At 40.9% G+C, this 26,191-nt stretch overlaps 1 protein-coding gene across 3 annotated transcripts in view; it reads left to right on the top strand.

Moving 5' to 3' along the window:
- The window catches only part of DIP2B (DIP2 acetate--CoA ligase B (putative)), a 224,352-nt gene that overhangs the window by 130,208 nt on the left and 67,953 nt on the right, over nt 1–26,191 (top strand). For 2 of the 3 annotated variants that reach the window (XM_037030984.1, XM_037030983.1), the window contains exons 4-6: nt 5,810–5,935; nt 22,420–22,632; nt 25,871–26,026. In XM_037030984.1, coding sequence (XP_036886879.1) covers nt 5,810–5,935; nt 22,420–22,632; nt 25,871–26,026 — 495 coding nt within the window. The remainder of the gene's footprint in view (nt 1–5,809; nt 5,936–22,419; nt 22,633–25,870; nt 26,027–26,191) is intronic. The other variant, XM_037030985.1, reaches the window with a different exon arrangement.

Here is a 26,191-nt window from a genome sequence, read left to right as displayed (position 1 = left end):
GTCTTTACAGTGGATTAACTTAGCAGATACCATCTTAATCAAGTGTACAATAATTAAAATTACTCTCACTAATAATAAGGCAGATGCATCCTGGCATCATCATGTTTCAAGACATTATATTGATGGTATTCTACCAAATTTATGACCTGAATCTAATTATGAAGAAGTATTAATAAAACCAATATTAAGGGACAGTCTGTAGTGTAACTCGTCTGTACAAAGTGTCAATGCGATGAGAGACAAAGGTTGAGGAACTATTCCTGGTTATAGGATGCTAAAGAGACATGACAATTAAATGGGTCCTGGATCAAGAAAAAGGGCAGGAGGACTTCCGGCCAAGATGGAGGTGTAGGTGGAAACACTGTACCCCCCTCCTACAACTAAATTTAAAGACAGTGAAGTTTTAGAAACAAAAATGCAGCCAAAACAGTGAAAATTGAACTGTACCGAAGTTTGATAACAACGAACCACCCAACCAGACTGGTGAGATGGGCGGAGTCAGCGGCTGGAAAGATTGTTCAGTCCAACTGTCAGACCCAGGAGCAGAGGCGGAGGTGGTTGGTGCATCCCAGGCGTGGGGTGGCGATGGGTGGGCCCAGTGAGGGCGCAGGGTGGCTGGCTGACTGCAGTCACACATTCCCATGCACGTAAACCAAGGGAAGGAGCGAACAGTGAGACAGACAGCTCAGTCTGGGGTCCCAGTGATGGGAATTAGAGCCTGAAAGCACCAATTGGAAAGACTTTCTCGGGTTGAGAGTCCGGGAGAGGCTCCCAGGCTCACAGAGAGTTCGTTGGAGAGACCCACAGGGTCCTGGAGAGTACACGGGCCCACACACCTGGGAACCAGCACCAGAGGGGCCCAATTTGCTTGTGGGAAGCCACAGAGGGGACAGAAATCTGAGAGAGAGCAGAGCAGAGCAAAGCACCATTTTTTCCCCTCTCTGACCCCACCCCCACATACAGCATCACAACCCATCAACTGGGTCACCCAGCCCTGGTGAATACCTAAGACTCCGCCCCTCATACATAACAGGTGGGAATAGACCACATATTATGACTCAAGAACAGCTCAAAGCCCCAGAGCCTATAATTCTAAGTGACCAAGAAATAGCCAGCCTTTCAGATGCACAGTTCAAAACACTGGTGATCAGGATGCTCACAGAATTGGTTGATTTTAGCCACAAACTAGAGGAACATAAGGAGGCTAAACTGATTGATATGAAGGGAAATGCACAGGAAACCAATAGCGATGGAAAGGAAACTGGGACTCAGATCAAGGGAGTGGACCAGAAGGAAGAAAGAAACAACAAAACAGAAAAGAAGAAAGAAACAAGAATTCAAAAAAATGAGGAGAGGCTTAGGAACCTCCAGGACATCTTTAAATGCTCCAACAGCCGAATTATAGGGATACCAGAAGGGGAAGAGGAAAAGCAACAAGTGAAAAACTTATTTGAACAAATAATAAAGGAGAACTTCCCCCATCTGGCAAAGGAAATAGACTTCCAGGAAATCCAGGAAGCTCAGAGAGTCCCAAAGAAGTTGGACCCAAGAAGGAACATACCAAGGCACATCATAATTATGTTAGCCAAGATGAAAATAAAGGAGAGAATCCTAGAAGCAGCGAGAGATAAGGGGACAGTCACCTACAAAGGAGTACCCATCAGACTGTCAGCGGATTTCTCAAAAAAGACTTTACAGGCAAGAAGGGGCTGGAAAGAAGTATTCCAAGTCATGAAATCCAAAGACCTACATCCAAGATTGCTCTATCCAGCAAAGATTTCATTTAGAATGGAAGGGCAGATAAAGTGCTTCTCAGATAAGGTCAAATTCAAGGAGTTCATCATCACTAAGCACTTATTCTATGAAATGTTAAAGGGACTTATCTAAGAAAAAGAAGATAAAAAATATGAACAGTGAAAGGACAGCAAACTCACAGTTATTAACAACCACACCTAAAACAAAAGCAAACTAAGAGGTCAGCTAGATCGGGAGCGGAACCATAGAAATGGAGATTACATGGAGGCTTAGCAACAGGGGAGTGGGAGGAGGGGAAGGGGGGTGAAGGTACAGAGAATAAGTAGTACAAATGGTAGGTAGAAAATAGACAGGGGGAGGGCAGGAATACTATGGGAAATATAGAATCTAAAGAATTTGTGGCACATGGACATGAACAAAATGGGGGGAATGGTGAGGGAGGGGTGTGCAGGGTGGAGGGGAGTGAAGGGGGGGAATGGGACAACTGTAATGACATAATCAATAAAATATATTTTTTTAAAAGGGCAGGAAAACTCCCAAGGACATTATTGGGATAATTGGCTAACTTGGAATATGGATTGTGGATTAGATGACATGATATTTTGCCGTGTATAATGTGCAGTTTTTAGCCCCAATTTTTTTTATTTTTTAAAGATTTTATTTATTTATCTTTAGAGGGGAAAGGAAGGAGAGAAGGAGAGAAATATCAATGTATGATTGCTTCTCATGGGTCCCATGCTGGGAACTGGCCTGCAACCCAGGAATGTGCCCTGACTGGGAATCGAACCATGATCTTTTGGTTCGCAGGCCTGCGCTCAATCCACTGAACTACACCAGCCAGGGCTCCAAAATTTTTTAAAAATATATTTTATTGATTATGGTATTACAGTTGTCCCATTTTCCCCCTTCACTCCTCTACCCTGCACACCCCCTCCCACCCACATTCCCCTCCTTTAGTTCATGTCCATGTGTCATACTTATAAGTTCTTTGTCTTCTACATTTCCCGGGTTACTTTTGCCCTCCCCCTATTTTCTCCCTACTGTCTGTGCTACTAATTCTGTATACCTTTTCCCCCTCTCTCCTCTTCCCATTCCCCTGTTGCTATCCTTCCATGTGACCTCCATTTCTGAGGTTCTGTTTCTGTTCTAGTTGTTTCCTTTGTTTTTGTTTTAGGTATGGTTGTTAATAATTGTGAGTTTGCTGTCGTTTTACTATACATGTTTTTTATCTTCTTTTTCTTAGATAAGTCCCTTTAACATTTCATATAATAAGGGCTTGGTGATGATGAACTCCTTGAACTTGATCTTATCTGAGAAGCACTTTGTCCGCCCTTCCATTCTAAATGAAATCTTTGCTGGATAGAGCAATCTTGGATGTAGGTCCTTGCCTTTCATGACTTGGAATACTTCTTTCCAGCCCCTTCTTGCCTGTAAGGTCTCTTTTGAGAAATCAGCTGACAGTCTGATGGGAAGTCCTTTGTAGGTGACTGTCTCCTTTTGTCTTGCTGCTTTTAAGATTCTCTCCCTCATTTTAATCTTGGCCAATGTAATTATGATGTGCCTTGATGTGTTCCTCCTTAGATCCAACTTCTTTGAGACTCTCTGAGCTTCCTGGACTTCCTGGAAATCGCTTTCCTTTGCCAGATTGGGGAAGTTCTCCTTCATTATGTTTTCAAATAAGTTTTCAATTTATTGCTCTTCCTCTTTTTCTTCTGGTACCTCTATAATTCGGATGTTGGAACGTTTAAAGATGTCCTGGAGGTACCTAAGCCTCTCCTCATTTTCTTAAATTCTTGTTTCTTCATTGTTTTCTGATTGGATGTTTCTTCCTTCTTCTGGTCCACTCCATTAATCTGAGTCCCAGTTTCCTTCCCATCACTGTTGGTTCCTTGTACATTTTCCTTCATTTCACTGAGTATGCTTCATTTTTTTAATCTAATTTGTGACCAAATTCAGCCAATTCTGTGAGCATCCTGATCCACCAGTATTTTGAACTGTGCATCAGATAGGTGGGCTACTTCCTTGTCACTTAGTTGTATTTTTTTCTTGAGCTTTGATCTGTTCTTCCATTTGGGCCTTTTTTTTTGCTTGACTCACCTGTTACATAGTGAGAGGCGGAGCCTTAGGTGTTCACCAGGGTGGGGCAACCCTTGGCTCTGGGTTGTGACTCAGTATGTGGAGGAGGGGTCAGAAGACGAACAATGGCGCTTGTTTTGCTCTCTGCCGGATTTTGGTCACTTCCCTCGCTTCCCCCAAGCAAACTGGGCCCTTTTGATGCTGATTCCCTGGGTTGGTGGGCTTGTGTATGTTCTAGGACCCTGTGGGTCTCTCCAACAAACTCTCCTGTGAGGGTAAGAGTTTCCTGGCACCTCAACCCCCACAGGTGTTTTCAATCAGTGCTTTTAGGCTTTATTTCCCTGCGCTGTGTACCCGGGTTGTATGGTTCCACCGGATCCCCAGTTTCGCCTGGTTTATCTGCACGCAAATGTGGGACCACCCAGTTCCACCTGCTGCACTGTGCGCCGCTCCCTGTTCCACCCTGTGCCCATAATCTGCTAGCAGCTGCTTTGCCAGCAAGCCCTCTCTGCCCCTTCTACTGGTTTCGATGCATGCGTCGTCTTTAACTACTTGGTTGTTGGACTTCCATAGAGTTCAGTTTTCTGTCACTCTTGGTTGTTTTTTTGTTTTTAAATTGTTGTTGTGCTTCTTTTGATTGTGCGAAGAGGCACAGTGTGTCTACCTACACCTCCATTGTGGCTGGGAGTCTTTAGCCCAAATTTTTGAGGGAAAAGTAAGAGTGCACATTACAGATTGGTAGTATCAATTCCTTATCTACATAAATGTTTTCAGCTCTATTTATGCTTGTGCATTAAAAGCATAACTCTAGAAAGCAATTAGCAATATCTATACGCAAAATAATACCCTGGAATATGATCGTCTGTTTTGTTTCTGAATATAAATAAATAACTATTAAAAGTTTGAAAGATTTTTTCCTGAAAGTTTGGGTTAAAAACATGGGTCCACATTACGCATGGGAGCACATTATACATGGCAGAACATGGTAGTTTGTATCAATTTTGAATTTCTGTGTTTTGATAAATGTACCGTGGTTATGTAAGCTATAAATCCAGTACATCTCAGCAATTGTTGGAATTAATTTTACAGAAATAGGCTTAGGCATGTGTGTTAAAGTGAAAACACTGAATTATTCTTCCTGTGAGTAGTTGCTGTGAATAGAAGAAAAAATTTGGAAACAAGGTTGCTTAAACAAATTATGGCACACAACAGGGAAATACTGTGCAGCCCTTAAAATTATGTTACAGGTCTGTATTCACACAGAATGATGTTTCTGGTTAAATTAGTGAGGGTTTTTTTTGTTATTGAATGAAACTGGTCGACTCAGGTTACCTTAAATATCTGGGGTAGATCATAGAAATGAAGGAGCAAATGAGAAATCCCTAGAGAGAGGTGGCTTTGGGGATGTCAAGATTGAGGTTCAAGGACCTTTCTTCCAAGCAGAGTCACCAAGCTAGGGCCTGCAGTTTCTGGGTTCTGAGTTTAACCCTTCCCCCAAAGGGTTTGATTGATCCAGCTCTTACAACGGGTTCAATTATATACTACAGACAGGCCTTCAAAGATGGTTTGTTTGCATGTGGATTGGGCCCATTTCCTGAGAAGAGGAAATTGCTGGGGACTAGGAAGTCACTTCAGTTGTTATCTATCTCAGTAGGATTGTGTAAGAGTTAAAGAAAAATCAAAGAATATAAAATATTGTTTACAGTATCATCTGATTTTGTAGAAATATAGAGTGAATTTGGGGTGGGAGTGGAGAATCAAGATTTCTGTCTGGTTATGTTAATTTTGAGGTCCCAATTAGACATTCAAGTGGAGGTCTGGATTCTTTTGTAGCCGAGTGGCAAATAAGTAGCATCAACCTTTATATTTCAACACAAATGATAAATCCCCCTTTCAGCAAGTAAAGCAGCTATAGGTCAGCCCCCGGAAGTAAAATTAAGAGCCAAGAGCTGATAAACACAAATGTTTAATCTTTCAGATATTCACACAGAAGCAGTTCAGGCCGCTCTGGCGAAGCATAAAGAACAGAAAATGGCTTTGCCCATGCCAACCAAAAGGCGGTCCACGTTTGTTCAGTCTCCTGCGGATGCCTGCACACCTCCTGGTAAGTTTGTCAGAGTCTCTCTCTCACAGTTGCTACTTTGATGTTCCTGAAATCAGTTTTAGTTTTTTTGTTTTGTTTTTCTGAGGTAGGAGTCAGAATTCTCTCCTCCCGTCAGGGGCGTTTCAGAGTGCATACTGAGGGGCTTTGGTTGTTGCATCATAAACAGCACACAAAAAGAAGACTTAAGACTAAAGCTGTTTAAAAGTTTTTTTTCCTTTGGAATTTCTGGCATATCCTTGCTATATCCCCAAAATCATGCAGTCAGAAATAAATACAGGCTAAAGCTTGGAAACAGTCTTGGCCTGGTTAAATAGCCATTTTCACTGACATTCAAAATATGATCAGTAGTCACATAATCTTTTAAACATTTATACTCCTGGGTCAGATGCTTTGTCTCTGCAGCAGCCATAGGAGTAACTAGCCTTGGGAAAGAACTGTGTCATTAAAGATGATGGGAGAGCGGTCAGGCAGAGTTGGAATCAGTCTGAAAATATATGTGAGTGTTTGTGTGCTTGTGTGTGTGTGTTAATTTATTTCGTATATACTTATATGTATTTTAAGAACCACTTCTATAATGGGGCCATGAGATCAGTGGGAACCAAGTGTCTTCATCCCATTTTTATTTCCCAGCCAATTCTTAATCCCCCTAAGATAAATTTAAGAATTTTAACTTCATATTGGAGGAGCAGCTGGAACAACTTTGTCTTATATATTCAGAATTTTTTTCAAAGTTTAAAAAAACTTTTTAAAAGGTTCTTTTTAGATGAAATCCCAGCCACGATCTCAGCAGGCTAAAGATAGGAAATCTATTTCAGAGCTTCAGTATAGTGTCTGTGTCCCTAATGCATGTTACTGGTAATGAAATCTTTGGGTAAAAATCTTCCCCATGTTGCTTTGATCTGAACTACTTACTGTGTTTGGGGAGATACCCAGGAAGGTTACATCGTTGTGGTTGACTTTGATTCACAGCTGTGGAGTTGAGATATTCACATGGATCCTATTCCCTTGTGCGGGTTCCTGTTTATAGTTTTCTCCCAGGTTTTGGTTAACTTCTCAGCATCTGGGTGTGCAGTGGGCTATTTAACTTTGTGTGCTCTTTTTTCTTTATACCTGTGGTGTCGATATGTTTGAAGGAGAAATGGCTCTGTGGCTTCAAGTGTTTTCTCAGAATGTAACTCAGCATATACCTCTAGCAGACCATCACAGTAAGACATTTTGTGTCTCTAGTGGTGCATACTTCCAGCCCACTCAATTCAAAATCTTGGATGGTTTCCCTTCCAACTCGTACAGCAGTTGGGTCCTGGTAAACAAAGGGGGCTCTGAGTTGTTAGCTGTTCCATGTTGGCAGATTGTGCTACAGCCCAGCTGAGGGTTCGGTTGCAGTAAATGGCAAAGGGTAGAGAGCAATGTGACTCAGTTCTTAGAAACAATCCTCTCCAGAACTGCATTAAAGAAATGCAGTTTCAGAGTAAGCAGTCTGCTCCCATGGCCTGAGTTAAATGTGAGAGTGCAGCAAAGGATGTTGAGAATGCTCAGAAGAAATGGAAACCGTTTTTATCCCCTTTTACAAAAGTCACTGCCTGAGGGGAATTTACCAACCTTAGAAATAAATGGTGGCTGAATGAGACCATAGTTCTTTGGAATTCGTGTATTGCTAAAACCAAATGTTCCGCTGTCTGCAGCTTTAAAGATGCGGTGTGTATTCTTGATCATCTTCAAAGAATATGTTTTAATAATTTCATAATTGTGAAGATTCAGTCCTCTCTTCTAAGACCTTTAAAAGGTTTCCTATCCATTTATTTACTCTTCTGGGGATTTTTGAATAGTATATTCAAAACCTTGATGTGCTCTTAGGGATGGACATTGTTACGGAATCCTGATGTTTTTTCTTGAGTCTGCCTGCCTGTGCTCACTGGCCCAAAGAAATGCATGAGCAGGATTTTGCAGTATAGAAAGAAAAATAGTTTAATATTGAATTAGCCAGTCCAGAAATAGGAAGCTAATGCTAAAGACCCAACTCCCTGATGGCATGTATGTTACAGATTGTATAGGGCAAAAATCACAAAATCAGGTCAGGGACCTGATTGGTCAGGAGTGAGGTAAGGATAATGAATTATTTCTTCAGGTCTTGAGGACAGCTCCAAGGCTTTGGTCTCGTGGAAAGTAGCCAGGCGGCCATTGTACCGTGGGTCTCTGGAACTGAAGCATAACTTGAGTCAAAAGGCCCGGACCATGTGACTATTAGTAAGATCTGGGCTACCGTCTGCTGCTGCCTACACGGGGTTGGGGAGTGTTGCTGATTATGGGGGAAAGGCTAGGCCTGTGAGGAATAGAGAGAGAGGGAGAGATGACTTCTAGAGTTAGGATTTAAAACTAAATTTAGTCAAATTCTTAGGACTGTTGGTTTTAACATCAGTGTTGTCAAATAGAAGAGGGATTTTCTCCCATGGTGAAGGAACATGAAGAGCAGCACCCTTTGTAGTGGTTCCTCACAGGGACCCCATGTGGAGCTAGATCTGGATGCTCCCCATTAACGGTGACTTACGTGCCCAGGGCAGACACTGTGACAGAAGGTGGGAAGAACGTATCATAAAGCATTCGTTAGCACCTTTCCATTTAGGGGACAGAAAATGCTGTTCTCAAGCTAGGATTCCGAATCCATTCTGTCCAAGCTTCTGAGAGCCACTAGTTAGAGACTTGGCTATCTCCTATTCTATTGCAGTGTAAACCTACATCACTCTGTCTTACAGACTAACCCAGGGATGGCAGGTGGGTTTTTATCTTGCATATTTACTTTGATATTCCCTGAATCAGTGGCATTTAGAAGAATGCCTAGATTTCAGTCAAGGGATGGGGAGGAAGAAGAGAATTGATGTTAATCATTGCCGGTTAAAGGCTGTTTTTTAAAAAACAGATTCTGGGCAACTATAAAAAATAAATGTGTATGTCTTTGTTTCCAGAAAAGTTGTGCCACTCTTGCAAGGAAAAATTAACTTCAAACTTCACAATATTTTAGTTGTGTTTTTCTTTGTGCACACATCACTCGGGTCAAGAACATTGGAGCGGTCAGGGCCCACACACAGCATGTGCAGCTCAGGGTGAACCTGGCTTGTGGGCTACCTACTTAAGCGCATGAGCCAGTTAGCTGGTTTGGGGAGCACGCACCACTCAATATTGGAGTTACTGAATTGATGGCCATTTAGAGCTATTTTTGGAGAGATTTAATGCAAAGAATTTAAGAAATAAAATGTCATAAATCTTGTCTTTTTTTATGTCAGTGCATTTTTTATTCTCAGAAGAAAAGCTACCAAAAATAATAGATTGTTTTTCTAAAACTCAACAGGGAAGGGCCTACAAAAGGGCTTCTCTCCTTTCTGATGACCACCAGCTACACAATATACTCCATTTTTCAAGTTTTTAGTCAGCTGAAAACAAATTTCTTTTTTTCCTTTTTTAAAATATATTTTATTGATTATACTATTACAGTTGTCCTATTTCCCTCCCTTCATTCCCTTCCATCCTGCACACCCTCTCCCACCCACATTCCCCCTCTTTAGTTCATGTCCATGTGTCTTGAGTTCTTCAGCTTTTACATTTCCCATAAGTAAATGTAAATAGCTTTTACATTTACTATTCCTGCCCTCCCCCTTCTATTTCCTACCTACTGTCTATGCTACTTATTCTCTGTACCTTCTCCCCCCTTCTCCTCCTCCCACTCCCCTGTTGCTAACCCTCCATGTGATCTCCATTTCTGTGGTTCTGTTCCTGTTCTAGTTGTTTGCTTAGTTTGTTTTTGTTTTAAGTGTGGTTGTTAATAATTGTGAGTTTGCTGTCATTTTACTATACATGTTTTTTATCTTCTTTTTCTTAGATAAGTCCCTTTAACATTTCATATAACAAGGGCTTGGTGATGATGAACTCCTTGAACTTGATCTTATCTGAGAAGCACTTTATCTGTCCTTCCATTCTAAATGAAAGCTTTGCTGGATAGAGCAATCTTGGATGAAGGTCCTTGCCTTTCATGACTTGGAATACTTCTTTCCAGCCCCTTCTTGCCTGTAAGGTCTCTTTTGAGAAATCAGCTGACAGTCTGATGGGAAGTCCTTTGTAGGTGACTGTCTCCTTTTGTCTTGCTGCTTTTAAGATTCTCTCCTTCAGTTTTATCTTGGTTAATGTAATTATGATGTGCCTTGATGTGTTCCTCCTTGGGTCCAACTTCTTTGGGACTCTCTGAGCTTCCTGGTCTTTCTGGAAGTCTGTTTCCTTTGCCAGATTGGATGTGGCGTTGGTGGTATAGTGGTGAGCATAGCTGCCTCCTTTGCCAGATTGGGGAAGTTCTCCTTTATTATTTGTTCAGATAATTTTTCCACTTGTTGCTCTTCCTCTTCCCCTTCTGGTATCTCTATAATTCGGCTGTTGGAACATTTAAAGATGTCCTGGAGGTTCCTAAGCCTCTCCTCATTTTTTTGAATTCTTGTTTCTTCCTTCTTTTCTGTTTGGTTGTTTCTTTCTTCCTTCTGGTTCACTCCATTGATTTGAGTCCCAGTTTCCTTCCCATCACTGTTGGTTTTCTATACATTTTCCTTTGTTTTACTTAGTGTAGCCTTCATTTTTTCATCTAATTTGGGACAAATTCAACCAATTCTGTGAGCATCCTGATCATCAGTGCTTTGAACTGTGCATCTGATATGTTGACTCTCTCTTGGTCGCTTAAAAGTGTTGGCTTTGGGGTTTTGATTTGTTCTTGCGTTTGAACCTTTTTTTTTTTGGGCCGACCAGACCGGGGTCGGAGGGGGTGAGAGGGGTGGAGCTCCAGGGGTGGAGCCTTAGGTGTTCACCAGGGTGGGTGAGGCAACCTTTGGCACTGGGTTGTGACTCAGTATGTGGGGGCAGGGTCTGAGAGGGAACATTGGTGCTTTTTCAGCTATCTGTCGAACCTCATTCCCTTCCACTGCTTCTCCCAAGCAAACTGGGCCCTTCTGGTGCTGATTCCCTGGTGGGTGGGCTTGTGTGCATTCTAGGATCCTGTGGGTCTCTCCATCGAGCTCTCCTGTGAGGCTGGCAAGTCTCTCCCTGCACCTCAACCCCCACAGGTGTTTTCAATCAGTGTTTTGAGGCTTTATTTCCCGGTGCTGGGGCCCTGGGTTGTGCGGTCTGTCTCACTCCCCAGTTACCTGTGCGTGAATGTGGGACTGCTGCCCAGTCAGCCAGCCGCCCTGTGCTCAGTGCCCCAATTCTCAATCACCCCCTCACTGGGTCTGTTCGTTGCCACCCCACACCCAGGGTCTGCCAGCCATGGGCTGTGCGCCCAGGGTGCCTTGCATGCCTGGTGTCAACGCTTCCTGTGCCGCAACCCCTCTCCACTAGGCCCCACTAGGCCCCACTAGGCCCCACCTACTGGTCTTGATGAATGCGTCTATTTTAACTCCGTGGTTGTCCCTACTTACATACAGTTCAATTTTCTGTCAGTTCTGGTTGTATTTTGTTTCTAAATTTTTGTTGTCCTTATTTTGATTGTGCAAGGAGGCACAGTGTGTCTACCTATGCCTCCATCTTAGCTGGAAGTCCAAAAATCTTGGCTTCTTTATGAAAAACACAGTGAATACTTGGCATGGCAAATAATTTGTCTTTTGTGTGTAAATCATTCTCAAGTAGTATGGTGTCAGTCAACCTAAAATTTGCTTATTGACATGCACACTGATTTCTGTCTTGTGGATTGAAAATTTTACATTCTCCAAGTTGGTGGCAATCTCTGGTTCTTTTCGTGACCTTTCTCACAGTCTTTTAGCCTGCTTGAATTACTGCCATCCAGTTCCTTTATGTGCTGAAATCATATACTGATGTCATGAGACAATTACCTCAGCTCTTTCTTTGTAAGTGTTCTTAGTGTAACACTGTTACTCATTTGCACAGATAAACATAATATAAAAACTGCAGCATATGTTTTTTCCCCCTCTAAGCTCTTTCTGCACCCGTGTGGACTTACCCTACACTGCACTGAGGGTACCAGGTTGACCAAATAAATAGGCCACATTATTACCCAAAAGCACAGTAAGCTATTTCAGCAGGCTTGGGTAGAAAGAAACTTAAATTTAGAGGTCTGTCTCACTCACGACTTTGCTTGAAGTGACTGCAGTAGTAATTCATAGCACCAAACAAGGAGAATTTTACCTCTCTGTGTTACTCTGACACCTGTGCACAGACTGGGATACTGTTATAGTATGTTACAGTATGTTAAGGGCTTTCACATACCCATGGCAGCCCTGCCCCACTCGGTCCTTGTGAGTGCTCTGTGAAGCATGATGGACAGGCTCCTTTAGAGATGAGGAAACAAACAGGTGCATGGCCACTTATTCAAGGTCAGACAGCAGTTAAGCCTCAGACTCCAGTCTTCCTCATTTTGTTTTTCACTCTACTAAAACCTCATGTTTGGGAAATCTTTGTTTACTTTAGAGATACGTATATATGATACTGGAATTCTTTTCTTTTAAAATATATTTTATTAATTATGCTATTACAGTTGTCCCAGTTTTCCCCCTTTTGCTATCCTTTACCTAGATCCCCTTCCCTCCAGTAATTTCTTCTCTGTCCCCCACTACCCCTGTAGTTCATGTCCATGAGTTGTGCACATTAGTTCTTTGGCTTCTCTATTTCCTATACTATTCTTAACATCCCCCTGTCTATTTTGTACATACCAATTATTCTTCTTAATCCCTGTACCTTTTCCCCCATTCTCCTCCTTCCCCCTCCCTACTGATAACCCTCCAAATGATCTCCATGTTTATGATTCTATTCCTATTCTCATTGTTTGCTTAGTTTGTTAGATAAGTCACTTTAACATTTCATGTAATAATGGCATGGTGATAATGAGTACCTTAACTTGACCTTGTCTAGGAAGCACTCTATCTGCCCTTCCATTCTAAATGATAACTTTACTGGAGAGAATAATCTAGGTTGCAGGTCATTGTTTTTTATCACTTCAATTACTTCTTTCCAGTCCCTTCTTGCCTGCAAAGTTTCTTTTGAGAAATCAGCTGACAGTCTTACGGGAACTCCTTTGTAAGATAACTCTGGTTTTAAGATTCTCTCTTTATCTTTAATCTTTGGCATTTTAACTATAATGTGTCTTGGTGTGGTCTTCTTTGGGTCCAACTTGTTTGGGACCCTTTGTGCTTCCAGCACTTGTATGTCTATTTCCTTTACCAGATTTGGGAAGTTTTCTTTCATTATTTTTTCAAGTAAGTTTTCAATTTCTTACTCCTCTTCTCCTTCTGGCATCCTTGTGATTCCAGTGTTGGCACTTTTGGGGATGTTCCAGTGTTGTCTTATTCCCTCTTTGTGGGTTTTTTTCTTTAATTCTTGTTTCTTCATTCTGTTCTGGCTGAATGTTCATTTCTTCCTTATGTTCCAAATTGTTAATTTGAACCCAGGCTCCCTGTGGATTTTTCTTTATTTCACTTTATTTTAGCTACAGCCTTCTCTTCTTCCCTTGTGCTTTGCCATACATAGTGAGTTCTCTGAGCATCCTTATCACAAGTGTTTTGAACTCTGCATCTGATAGGTTGGCTCTCTCCATCTTGTTTAGTTCTTTTTCTGAAGGTTTTGGTCTGTTCTTTCATTTGGGCCATATTTCTTTGTCTCCTCAATTTGGCAGCCTCCCTGTGTTAATTTCTGTGTGTTAAGGTAGAGCTGCATTGACTCCCTGTCTTACTGTACCTGTTAAATTGTATGGGGTGGAGTCTTGGTACTTGCCAAGGTTGGGCAACTCACTTTGCTGCTTTGTGGCTCTGTATGTGGGGGAGTGGTCAGCAAGAGGGCAATGCCACTCTTGGCCGCTGGAGGCTTGCTTGGCACTCACCCTATTTCCAGTCACTTCACTGGGATGAGTATTATTCTAAATGAATTGAATAGCTCTTGCCTTTTGAGAATATATAGCGCCAAAATCATTTGATTAATTTGAACTTAAAAGAGATTACTTTTCTGAATTACCAACTTGTGGGATTCTTTTTTTCCTAAAAAGTCTACTTGTATTCAGGCAAGCAAACAGACCAGGCAGATCAGACCTCTATAAGTGTGCTCTAATAGGTTTGCGTCATTTTCACAGCATACTTTTCATTAGTCTGAGCAACAGTTCACAATTACTTGGGAGGCTAGTAAATATTCAATATTCTTTAACCCAAAGCACAATAAAAACCCACTCTATTAGACTGAATTTGTTTATTTCAGTAGCTGATTGTAAAATTTAAGGTTCATCATTAAAAGTAATTTCATAATTACTGTTTATTGAGTACTCTCTGTGTACTGGTCAAAGGGCTAAATACTTAACATACATTTTTTCATTTTTAGTTTTTTCAGCAATCTTCTCCCCTATTTTACAATTGAGAGAAAAGGTGTAGGGAGGCTCAATAACTTACCTAGCTTCTGTTTCTAGCTGTGAGGTCAATTAGATAAACTGTAAACTCCTAGAAAAAGGGGAAAGAAAACTTCCCTTTAGAAGTGCTAGATAAAATATAACCAACTTCCTTTAAAATAACATACAGGAGCAAGAGAGAGATGGTCACCAAAACCCAGAGTGGTGACATGGGGCACACGGTGGCTACCCTGGGATGAGGGGAGGCAGCGAAGTAGGGACCTAAATTTTAGTTACCATAAGTGTAGAAAAGATAAAACCTTGGACCTATATAAGGTTGGAAGTTGGAATCAAGGTCTCTGGAGAGGCTTTTCTTCACCAGAAGAATAGATTGGAAAATACTAAACTGCCAGCAGAAGAAGTTGTTAGGAAAGCTTGCCTTGTACCTGACCTTGGGAAAACAGAGGCAGGGACTTTCCTAAGTACTTGTGGTCAGTGGGTACAAGACTTGAATTTCACTATGGTGCCTGGTAAGAACTAGCATTAAAAAGTGACCTAACAGCCTGACCAGCATGGCTCATGGGTTGGGAGTTGTCCTGCAAAGATGGGGTCCCTGGTTCGATTCCCTGTCAAGGCACATGCCTGGGTTGTGGGCCAGGCCCTGGTTGGGGGTGTGCGAGTAGCAACCAAGCTATGTTTCTCTTCTTCCCTTTCTCCCTCCTTTCCCTTCTCTCTGAAAATAAGTACATTTTTTTTTAAGTGAACAAATAGAAAGGCTGATGACAACCTCTGGCACATGTGTTTTCTGGAAAGATACAACCTCAACCCAGGCTCTTAAGATTCCCACAGCTACAGATCCACTGAGTGTGGGCAAACTATCCAAAAGTAGAAAACACTTGTGTGAGAGAATTCATAGAAAAAGAACAACAGCAGACAGAAGAACTAAGGCCCCTAGAACAGCTCTCAGTGGCAGAGCTAAGACTGAAACCTGGATCAGTCAGCCCGTTCTCTAACCCACTGGCGTATTGCCTCTCAGTCTGCCGTATTGTCAGTAAACGTTTTTCGGTATTTTGGTGCTCCAGCAACTGCTGCATGTTTGCTCTAACTTTTCAAATAGGCAATAAGTGAAAAAACTCTCTTTTCACCCCAGTACTATTTGTAAAATTAATTATTTTCATAAACTGTCCCCCCCCCCCCAGATGTGGGAAAGTACCTAGAAAAGCAGTGTTTGGAATTCCCTTCTGGTGGAGTGGCCCTGGACTAATTATTTATAGTGAATGCCCTTCTCTCAGAGGTACCCCTGTTTGGATAGTGGTGGTCGGGCAACTCCTGGGACTCCTGCCAACTAGGCTCTTTGTAGTGACTTTCAGTCCTGGCCAGCGACTAGGTGCACGGGGACAAATTATTGTGGGGTGCTGAAAATCTCTTGGGTAGTTCTGAAAGTCTCCCAAGCGCTTTGCTGGCGAATCAGTAGGCACCATGGTTGGGTTTGGTGCTAGATTATCATAAGCTGCTCAGAATTGTTGCCTAAAGTAGTTCCAGATTGGTCTGCTTCCAGATCTAACCTTTTCATCTTCTGTTCCAATATGCTTTTACTCCGAGGCTGTCTCCTTTTGGGTGTCTAACAATTTTTCCCTAGTCTAAAACCTTTTTCTTGCCTACAGAGAAACTTTCTTTGCCTCAGGTTGTGTAGACTGACTCTTAGGGGTTGCCGTCCTCTCATTACAGTGTCATTTTTACCACCACAATTTTTAAAATTAGTTTTTATAGCTTTATTGAATTATAACCAACACAAACAGCACATATTTAAAATGTATCTTTGCTAAGTTTTGACATAGAAAAACCGTGAAACCATCGACACAATTAAGATAAGTAAACTCCCCAGTTTCCTGACGACCCTTTTGCAGTCCCTCCTCTCCCGTCCTTGTGAGGTGCACCGGCTGTCAGTTCTCCGTCAGTGGACAGTCATCTGCATTTCCTAGAATTTCATACAAATAAAATCATACAGTTGTACTTCATTTTGGTGCATTAGGGTAAAGGTTTGGCTTCTTTTACTCAGCATAATTATTTTGAGGTTCATCCACATTTTGCGTATCAGTACTGTAGTTCATTCCTTGTTATTGCCGAGTAGCATTTCATCGTATAGGTACTCCACAACTTGTCCGTTCAGTTGTTGATGGATATTTGGGTTGTTTCTTCTTTTTAGCTGTTACAAATAAAACTCCTGTGAACATTCCTGTACAAGTCCTTGATTAGGTATTACTTTTCATTTATCAGGAATAGGATGGATATGGTAGGTGTTTAAATTTAATTTATAAATTGAGTGTATTAATAAACACTTTTAGATGTGATAAATATATTTTCCACCAATAAAAAGGGAGTCATTTCCACACATGGCTAAAGACTGAAAGTGATGTAGTAGTTAAGTACACTTAGTAAATTCAGGACTTTTCTTTCCTTAAAATCAGCAAGGTATAATTGTGTATGTTTCCAAATTGGTTATAAATGAAGTATAGGCTTCTGGTAATCAGCATTAAATGATGCTGTGTTAAAATCATACTAGTTATAGTCCTGGTCAGGTGGCTCAGTTGGTTGGAACATCTTTCTCATGTGCCAAGGTTGCAGGTTCAGTCCTGGTCAGGACCAATTGAATGCATCAATATGTGGAACAACAAATTGATGTCTCTCTCTCAAATCAATACTTTTTTTAAAAAGCACACCAGTTATAAACTAATGGGCAAACTATATTTTCAAAGTTGTTTCTGTTGTGTAGACCTAGAGCTTAGATAAGGTGAGTTCATGTTCAATCAGAGTAGAATCAGTGGGAAAATGATAGCTTTATTTCTATTAATACTAATTTGATCTTGCCCAGATTTCTACTAATCCGTTGTAATTTTCTTTGTTACAGTTAAATAAACATATAAATATTTAAGGGAACTTATCTTTAAAAAGATACAGTCCCAAAGAAGTGCTTACATTTCCTGCACTCTTAACACATGATGAGCTTTAAGCTATGCCTGGTCAGTTTTGTGTCATTGAGGTAACACAGGGTGGGTTATTCTTGGGGGTGGAGAGGAGCTAAAGTTTATTGTCCACCTGCCATGTGCTGGCACTGCTGGGGCTGCTTTCCAGACACTGTCTCATTTCATGGTCTCCCACTGCACTTAGCATAAAAGCGAGTTTCCTTAGCATGTTTTCCATGGTCCTTAGCAACCCAGTGCTATCCACTTGCCCAGACTCATCTTTCATCACTACCAATTTTGCATCCTGTGCTTCAGCTAGTCTCATTTCTTTCAGATCTTCAAATGTGCCCTGTTTCCTGTCCCTGCCCAGCTTTCTCACATGCTGTTTCCTCTACCTGACTCTTCTCTCTCCCCACATTTATGCTCCTCATAACTAATTTCTGCTTACCTTGCTAGCCTGGGTTTAGGTCTCACTTTTTTGGGGTGCCTGTCCTGAGTGCCCACTCTAATAAGACTGTGTTCTTGCTCACTGTTTTATTTCTATCAAAATAGTGTTGTGCTTAGTAATATTGTTGAATGGTTGAACAAACAGCCAGCCTTCTCACATGGGTAATTTTATACCCAAGTCACAAAGCTGGTAAAAGGTCGACCCCAGAGATCGAATAGAACACATACACCAAAGCCATGTTTTTTCCACTGTACGCAGCCAAGCCGCCCTCAGTTGTGGTCACTAAACCCTCTGAGGAGGACTGGCAGGCAAATGAGGTAATTGAATTGAAACAATACACCTAATTACATAATTGATTCAATATAGAAACATAACTAAGCCAATTTTCCCTAAACCAAATCATGAATATACTGCTTTTACTAACTTTCGAAAATTGGGTTATTCTGATTTTAGACTTACACAGATTAAATGTGATTCAATAAAGACAGCCTACAAATCTAGTTGAGTTTTCTATGGAATCCTGTACCAGTCATACCTCGGTACTCTTTGGCTTCAGAACTTGTTAAATAAACCCTGTACTCGTCTTATTTTTAATGAGAAAGAAACATTTCATCACTCAGCCCTGGCTGGGGACTCGTTGCACTTGCTGGAACTTGTGTGAGTCACAATACCTACCACTGGCAAGAGAAAATGCTTCATCGCTCACCTCTTGCTGGGTATTTGTCAGTTTTGGCACTTGTCAGGAGTTCCAGAGTGAATTAACAAGTACCAAAGTATCACTGTACTTTATTCTTAGAGTCAGAGCCCCCTGTCCCATGCCCCCGGCCTTCCTTTAGCATGTTGCAAAGACAGAAATCTCTGTCTCCCATGGTACAACTGAAATACTAGAATATTTTCTGGAAATTATGCAAAATGCTTTCATTTTTCAAAAAATATGTTTTATTGGTTATGCTATTACAGTTGACTCATTTTTTTCTTCCCTTTATTTCCCTCCACCATGCACCTGCCCCTCCACCATGCACCCACCCTTCCACCAGCATTCCCACCCCCTTAGTTCATGCCCATCGGTTATATGTATAAGTTCTTTGGCTTCTCCATTTCCCACACTATTCTTAACCTCCCCCTGTCTATTTGGTACCTACCCTTTATGCTTCTTATTCCCTGTACCTTTCCCCCCATTCTCCCCTTTCCCCTTCTCACTGATAACCCTCCATGTGATCTCCATTTCTGTAATTCTGTTCCTGCTCTAGTTGTTTGCTTAGTTTTGGTTTTGGTTTTGGTTTTGGTTTTGGTTTTTTAGGTTCAGTTGTTGATGGTTGTGAGTTTTTTGTCATTTTACTGTTCGTAGTTTTGATCATCTTCTTTTTCTTAGATAAATCCCTTTAACATTTCATATAAGGGCTTGGTGATGATGAACTCTTGAGTTTTACCTTGTGTGGGAAGCAGTTTATCTGCCCTTCCATTCTAAATGAAAACTTGGCTGGATAGAGTAATCTTGGATGTAGGTCCTTCCCTTTCATGACTTGGAACATTCCTTCCAGCCCCTTCTTGCCTGTAAGGTCTCTTTTGAGAAATCAGTTGACAGTCTCTTGGGAACTCCTTTGTAGGTGACTGTCCCCTTATCTCTTGCTGCTTCTAGGATTCTCTCCTTCATTTTCATCTTGGCTAATGTAATTATGATGTGCCTTGGTGTGTTCCTTCTTGGGTCCAACTTCTTTGGGACTCTCTGAGCTTCCTGGACTTCCTGGAAGTCTATTTCCTTTGCCAGATGGGGGAAGTTCTCCTTTATTATTCGTTCAGATAATTTTTCCACTTGTTGCTCTTTCTCTTCCCCTCCTGGCCCCCCTATGATTTGCATGTTGGAATGTTTAAAGTTGCCCCAGATGCTCCTAAGCCTCTCCTCATATTTTTTAATTCTTGTTTCTTTGTTCTGTTCTGGTTGAATGTTTTTTCCTTTTGTTCCAAATTGTTGATTTGAGCCCTGGTTTCCTTTCTGTCACTTTTCCTTGATTTAACTTTGTATAGCCTTCACTTCTTCCTCTATTTTGCAATCATACTCAATCATTTCTGTGAGCGTCCTGATTACCTATCTGCATCTGATAGGTTAGCTATCTCCTCATTGCTTAGTTCTATTTTTGGAGCTTTGATCTGTTCTTTCATTTGGGTCATATTTTTTTGTCTCCATGTACTTGTTACGTAGTAAGGGGCAGGGCTTTAGGTGTTCACCAGGGCGGGGTAACCATATCTCTTCATTGTGGCACTGTGTGTGGGGGAGGGGTCCAAGAGGAAACAGTGCCACTTGCTCTGCTCTCTCCTGGCTTTTAGTCGCTTCACCTACTACCCATAAGCAAATTGGGCCCTCCTGGTCCTGATTCCCAGGTGGGTGGGTTTGTGTACATTCTAGACCCCATGAGTCTTTCCAATGAACTCTCCTGTGAGGCTGGGAGTTTCTCCCACCACCTCAACCCCAACCATTGTTTTCACTCAGAATTTTGAGGCTTTATTTCCCCGCACTGGAACCCTGGGTTGCATGGTCTGTCATGTTTCCTAGTTTTTTCTCCCAGTTTATCTGCGTGCAAATTTGGGACTGCCTGGTCTGCCTGGTGCCAACTTGCCTACTCCAACCCCATCCTCTGGTCGCCACCCTGCCAAGAGTCGTTACTGCTCCACCCCCCAGCTGCTCATTTTCACCCCTCCTACCAGTCTGGATGAATGTTTCTTCTTTCATTCCTTGGTTGTCGGACTTCCCATACAGTTTTATCTTCTGGCAGTTCTGGTTATTTTTTGTTTTTAAATTTGTTGTTGTCCTTCTTTTGGCTGTACAAGGAGGCAAAATGTATCTACCTACACCTCCATCTTGGCTGGAAGTCCAAAAACAATTTTCTTAAAGTGTTACAGGTGCTCTTACTTTATATTTTTCTTTAATCACCCTCCTTTTGCATTGTAGATCTCTTTCCCCTTTGAAGAACCTTATTACTTTATCTTTTTGGGGTCTGGTCACTATTGACCTCTCCAGCCTTATCTATTGCCCCTGACCTCCTCAAAGTCTTTGCTCCTTTTACATAGAAGTACTTGAAACCCCAGCTGGGATTGGTACCCCTGGAGCAAAACCTTTTGCTTATCCTGTTTCTTAGCATTTTGTTGTATTCCTTGTGAAATAGCCTACGGTTGTGTGCCTCCTGTATTAGACTCTAAGCCTTTTTAGGGCCCTTCCTGTCTCATACAAACTTCATACATTTCAGAATCCCTGGAACCTGACATATATTAGTTATATAGTACATTGTAAAAAATTTTTTTGAAGTCAATCTTGGATACCTACCTGGCAGGGGAAATACCATGATTATAAAGTCAGTCTTAGGCCTTGTATCTCCTTCTCTATGAGATAATAATTTGGAGGTAGTCCAGAGCAGGAAGCAAGGACAAACTTTCTCTATTGCACGTCTCTCTCTGGATTTGCAGGAAAAAACATGGCTTTGGTGTATGTGTTCTATTCGATCTCTGGGGTTGACCTTTTACCAGCTTTGTGACTTGGGCATAAATTCTTACTTCCAGATTAAATTAGTCTCTTGTACTTCAAATTTCCATTGATGGGTATTAGCAGTGTTACAGACTTACAGGTTCACCTGAGTTATAGGAAAATATTCTGCAGGACTAACCATAGAATATTTAATATTTAAAAAATGAGTGACATGCAATCCACAGGCCATAAATTATAACCTCCAAAATCACTTAAAAGGGTTCATCTGACATCAGATCAAATGCCCCTGAACTTGTGTACCTTGTCAGCTGAGAGCTCTGGAATAAAAACCCTTGACTTCTGCTTCTGTTGGCTATTCTATATTTGGTTGAACTTTTGTTTTTTCTTTTTTTCAACATGCTCTTTAAATATAGGCCTCACTATCCTGAAGTCAGAGTCAGGCTAAATACAGACATCAGTGAATTTCTCACAACTCTTCTCTGAGAATTAAGAAGCGAAATACTGATCAGTGCCCTTTCCCGTCATGTTTGGAAAGCTTGCCTGTGCCAGATGAGCAGCTGTCTTTTCCACTAAAACCGTGACTGCCTCCAGGCTAAGCATCGTTTCTCCCGTCCAGTTACTAACCAGGTCCGGCCTTGCCCAGCTTCCGAGATCAGATGAGATATAGACCGGGCGAGTTCGGGGTGGTGTGGCTGTAGACTGAGTGTTCCTTCTTCCTCCACACCAGTGCCCCAGCCTCTCACTGACACATAGGTGGTCATTAATAAAAACAAGCTTTTATATCTCCCCAGCAAGATTATTTCCTTTTAAGTAAACACTAGTTAATAAACACTTTCCAAAATCAGTATAGCAACCTGTCACAAAAATTCTCTAATTAGGAGATTGAGGACAATATATTAGCACTTCAGAATTACTTGAACCGTAAGTAAGTTAAGTCAGAGAACTTAATCAGAACTTCTGTTCTGATTAAACTCAGAACAGAAAAACACTGAATGAAGTTTAAATGTTCTAAGGGGTTTTTTAAAAAATAACTTTAAATTACTTGTAGATTTAGATTGTTTTGTTTTCTCAGGCTTTGGTCCGTAGACCTCCCTTGTGATTCTGGAGAAGCTTGACATAATAGTTTACCTTAAGAATGCGAATGTTTTGCTGGTGTCAAAATTGAATGTGTGATCAATGACCAAGAAGTAAAAGGTCTCTGTTCTAGGCAGGATCGAGAACAACTGTTTTTCTAATTCCACACAGACACGTCTTCAGCCTCCGAGGATGAGGGCTCTCTGAGACGCCAAGCTGCGCTCTCTGCTGCCTTACAACAGAGCTTACAGAATGCTGAGTCCTGGATCAACCGTTCAATTCAGGGATCGTCCACTTCTTCATCTGCATCTTCCACGCTGTCCCATGGAGAGGTCAAAGGAACCAGTGGGTCTCTAGCTGATGTATTTGCCAATACTCGAATAGGTAGGAGCTGGATCTCCCCAAGAAGCCCCAGTTATGTTCCATTTGGCTCCCGGTATCCAGGAAAGAGTTTATGATTTGTATTAGGTTTTTCAGAGTGGCCCAAAAAGTAGAATTAGAAAGAATGTGACAGTTAATAAGGCAAAGAATGACACACCAGCAATACATTTGAAATGGTAGTTATCACCTGTGTTTTGGTGCGTAGTTTGCCCACCTGAAGCCATAACTGTTCCCATAAGCAATACTCAAGCTGCAAGATATAACACCAGTCTTAGCGAGGGTTTATTGTATTTGAAGAACATTGCATCTGTTCAAATGAGTTAAAATATTAACATTTTAGATCCCCCCCCCCAGTATTGTTGTCTGCATTCTCTCAAACAAAAAACATTAAACCTGAGCAAATTCTGTACTAAGACAATTTCAGTGAGGCCCTTTTGTGTACAGCGTAAAGACTGGGTTTATTGTCCTTGCTGCTGTGTTACTGCTGCAGCTAGAGTGTGCAGCCTGAGAATGTTGGTATTCTGTGAGCTGCAACGTGCTGGCACCTGTGTGGTGTGTATGTAGCTTTTGCTTGGCTCTGCTTTATGTTTTTCGTGTGTGTGTTTTTAAGAGGTCATGGCATCTGCAGATAAAGATACAGCTCAGATCTCTGCTTTTGCTTAATTGGTTGGTATGTGCACTGAGTGATGTATATGAACATCATTTCATGTTCATATACGTCATTTTTAGGATACTTTTCCTATTTTTCTTGACAGTTGCATTTTAGTGTCTTAATTTTCATTTTTGTGATCTTTTTATATCACCATATATATATATATCTTTATTTTATTTTACTTATTTTTTTCAAACTGTAAGAGAAAGTTTATTTAGAAAGTTACAGAGACAAAAGAAAAGAGCCCTTGGGGCTTAGGGGAGCAAAGAGTAAAGGTACCAGGCCTGTGGGGAAGGGGGGGAGGGGGAGGGGAAAGGTTGCGGTTCTGCTCTTGGAAGGGAGTGTGCCTATATCTTTATTTTATTAACTGAAAAGAAAAACTTGGAAAAATTTCACTTCAGTCCAGTAATTTTTAAAGAATATAGCTGCCTAGAGGTTATGATTGCCCGCATTTAAAAGCCAAGTGCCAATAGCAGTGGTTCGTCCTGTACTCTTTGCACTGCCCTGTGCCTTGCTGAACCTCCTAAAGCAGCTCCAGGTGAGCATGCTCACCACCCTTCTGTTTGCAAGGGTGGGCGGCACAGCCGTGGTGGGCTCAGGTTTTGTTTTCACAGTAGTCTAAAAGGGAACAACTTCACTTGTTAAAAATACTGTCCTGATACCCAGTCACCTTTACCTGAATTTTTGTTCACAAGATGATTTCGTCTGACCTTATAGTCTTCTGTTTCTTCTTCTATTCTGCAGTGATAAAGTTATTTGTTCAAGTACTCCCAGAAACCATTTTATTCAACATTATTGACTTTTGGGTGTTTGTGTTAAAACAAGTAATTCGTGATTCTAATAGAAAAATTTGAAAATACAGATAAAAAAATAAAGTAGTCTGTAAACCCACTTTCCAGGGGTAACACTTTAGTGTTATCATTTTATTGTATATCCTTCTAGACTTTATTAGCATATAAATATGTAGATTTTCTTTTTAACAAAAATGAAATCATACTAAACATTACATTTATAATTTGCTTTTCTTAGTGGTGTATCACAAACATCTGCTATATTATTAATAGTGTAGAATTATACTATTGGTTTCAAAATATGCCACTGTATTATGGCTGTGTCCTGGTTTATTTAGCCACTCCCCAATTTTGTACATTTAAATATGACCCATTTGTTTAGCTATTATAAAAACTGCTGGGGTGAACATTCTTAAACACAGCTTTATGCATCTGTCTATTTCTGTAGGATGTATTCTTGTAAGTGGAATTGCTGGGTCAAATAAAAATGTCTGTTTTTAATGCTTTGTTACTAGAGTATCCTACAGAAACAATATACTGCAGTATACTTGTGTTAGAACTACATTTATTATTTGTTTAGTTAGTAGTATATTTAAAGCTGTAAAAACTATTAAACTATCCCTGGCTGGTGGAGCTCAGTGGATTGAGCTTGGGCCTGCGAACCAGATGATTGCAGTTCGATTCCCAGTCAGGGCACATGCCTGGGTTGTAGGCCAGTTACCGGCGGGGGCCAGTTCCCAGCAGGGGATGCACAAGAAGCAACGATGCATTGATGTTTCTCTTCCTCTCTCCTTCCCTTCCCCTCTAAAGATAAATAAATAAAATACTTTTAAAAACTATTAAACTAGTAATTACGGACTTTTGGGACATTGAGTCCTCACTTCCAAATTGATTGTGAAAATTGTTTATATTATGATTTTTTCCTTTTTATAATTTTGCGTGGTTTTTCATTATTCTTGTGAATCGTATATTTTACTTCTAATTTTCTTTTTTTTTTACTGCTCCAGTTGTATTCTTCTAAGTTTTTTTGGTTGAATCCCTGCCTTAGAATCCCTTCTAACTTTTTTTGGTTGAATGGCTGTCTTCCAATTTATGTCATTCATTTTCTTTATATTAAAGAATTCCTCAATTTATATGTCAGTTTCCTTATATTAAGAACCCCTACATGAAGCAGAGTACAGTAACATTAATCATGCTTAGAGCAAGGGAAGAAAGAACCTCATCTGTGAAGTAGATCCAAGTTACTTACAGGTCATTTTATAAAAATTAGAAATAGACCTATCTGGTTTTCTTCATCTGGAAACTCCAGTGATCTGACCATTCCCAAGATCATTCCTGTCTTCAGTGGAAGAAGAAATGTTACAAATAAACCAACATAAACATGGAGAAATGTTCAACAGACTAGAATATTAGTAGCTATATGATCATACTTGGTTTCATTTTGAAGTCACTTGCAGTTTTTATTTTATTATGATTAATTTTATATAGCATTGGTTTTCTACCATTCTTTCTATTTTGAAAAGAATGTTTTTGAGAAACTTTTAATGATATAGGATTTGATCTTGCTAAAGCTACTTAAGTTTTTAAAAAGAATTTTGGAAAGCTCATAAGCCCTGGCTTTACCTCTTACTCTGTCATTATAGCTTGCTAGTAGAATTTGATTTGAAAGGTTGTTTTATAAAAGCTTAGGCCTTATTTACATAATTTTTTTCCGTGTTAAAAAACAATAAATAAATAAAAACTCTTATGTTTACTGCTGATACAATATAATTCTAAATTTTCTTTTCTCCCCTCTTAGAGAATTTCTCTGCTCCCCCTGATGTCACTACAACTACCTCTTCTTCATCATCATCTTCCTCAATACGCCCAGCAAATATTGACCTGCCCCCCTCGGGGATAGTTAAAGGCATGCACAAAGGATCCAACAGGTCCAGCCTCATGGATACAGCTGATGGTAGGGAGTTCTTTTTGGTAGAAACCCAGTAACACACGTCATCCTGAACGCCTTCTTTTCAGCAGCCCGCACTGTGGCATCACTGACACTGCTCAGACTTGGTCTGTACTGTCAAAAGGTGCATGAACAGAAAACTGCGGAAACTAAAAGGGTGCTATAAAAGGG

Source organism: Sturnira hondurensis, unplaced genomic scaffold (genome assembly GCF_014824575.4).
Source record: "Sturnira hondurensis isolate 20B ecotype Veracruz unplaced genomic scaffold, ASM1482457v3 Scaffold0020903, whole genome shotgun sequence".
In the NCBI taxonomy this organism is placed as follows: domain Eukaryota; kingdom Metazoa; phylum Chordata; class Mammalia; order Chiroptera; family Phyllostomidae; genus Sturnira; species Sturnira hondurensis.
Note: the sequence above shows the minus strand (reverse complement) of the source record. Positions and strands in the feature narration are given on the sequence as shown.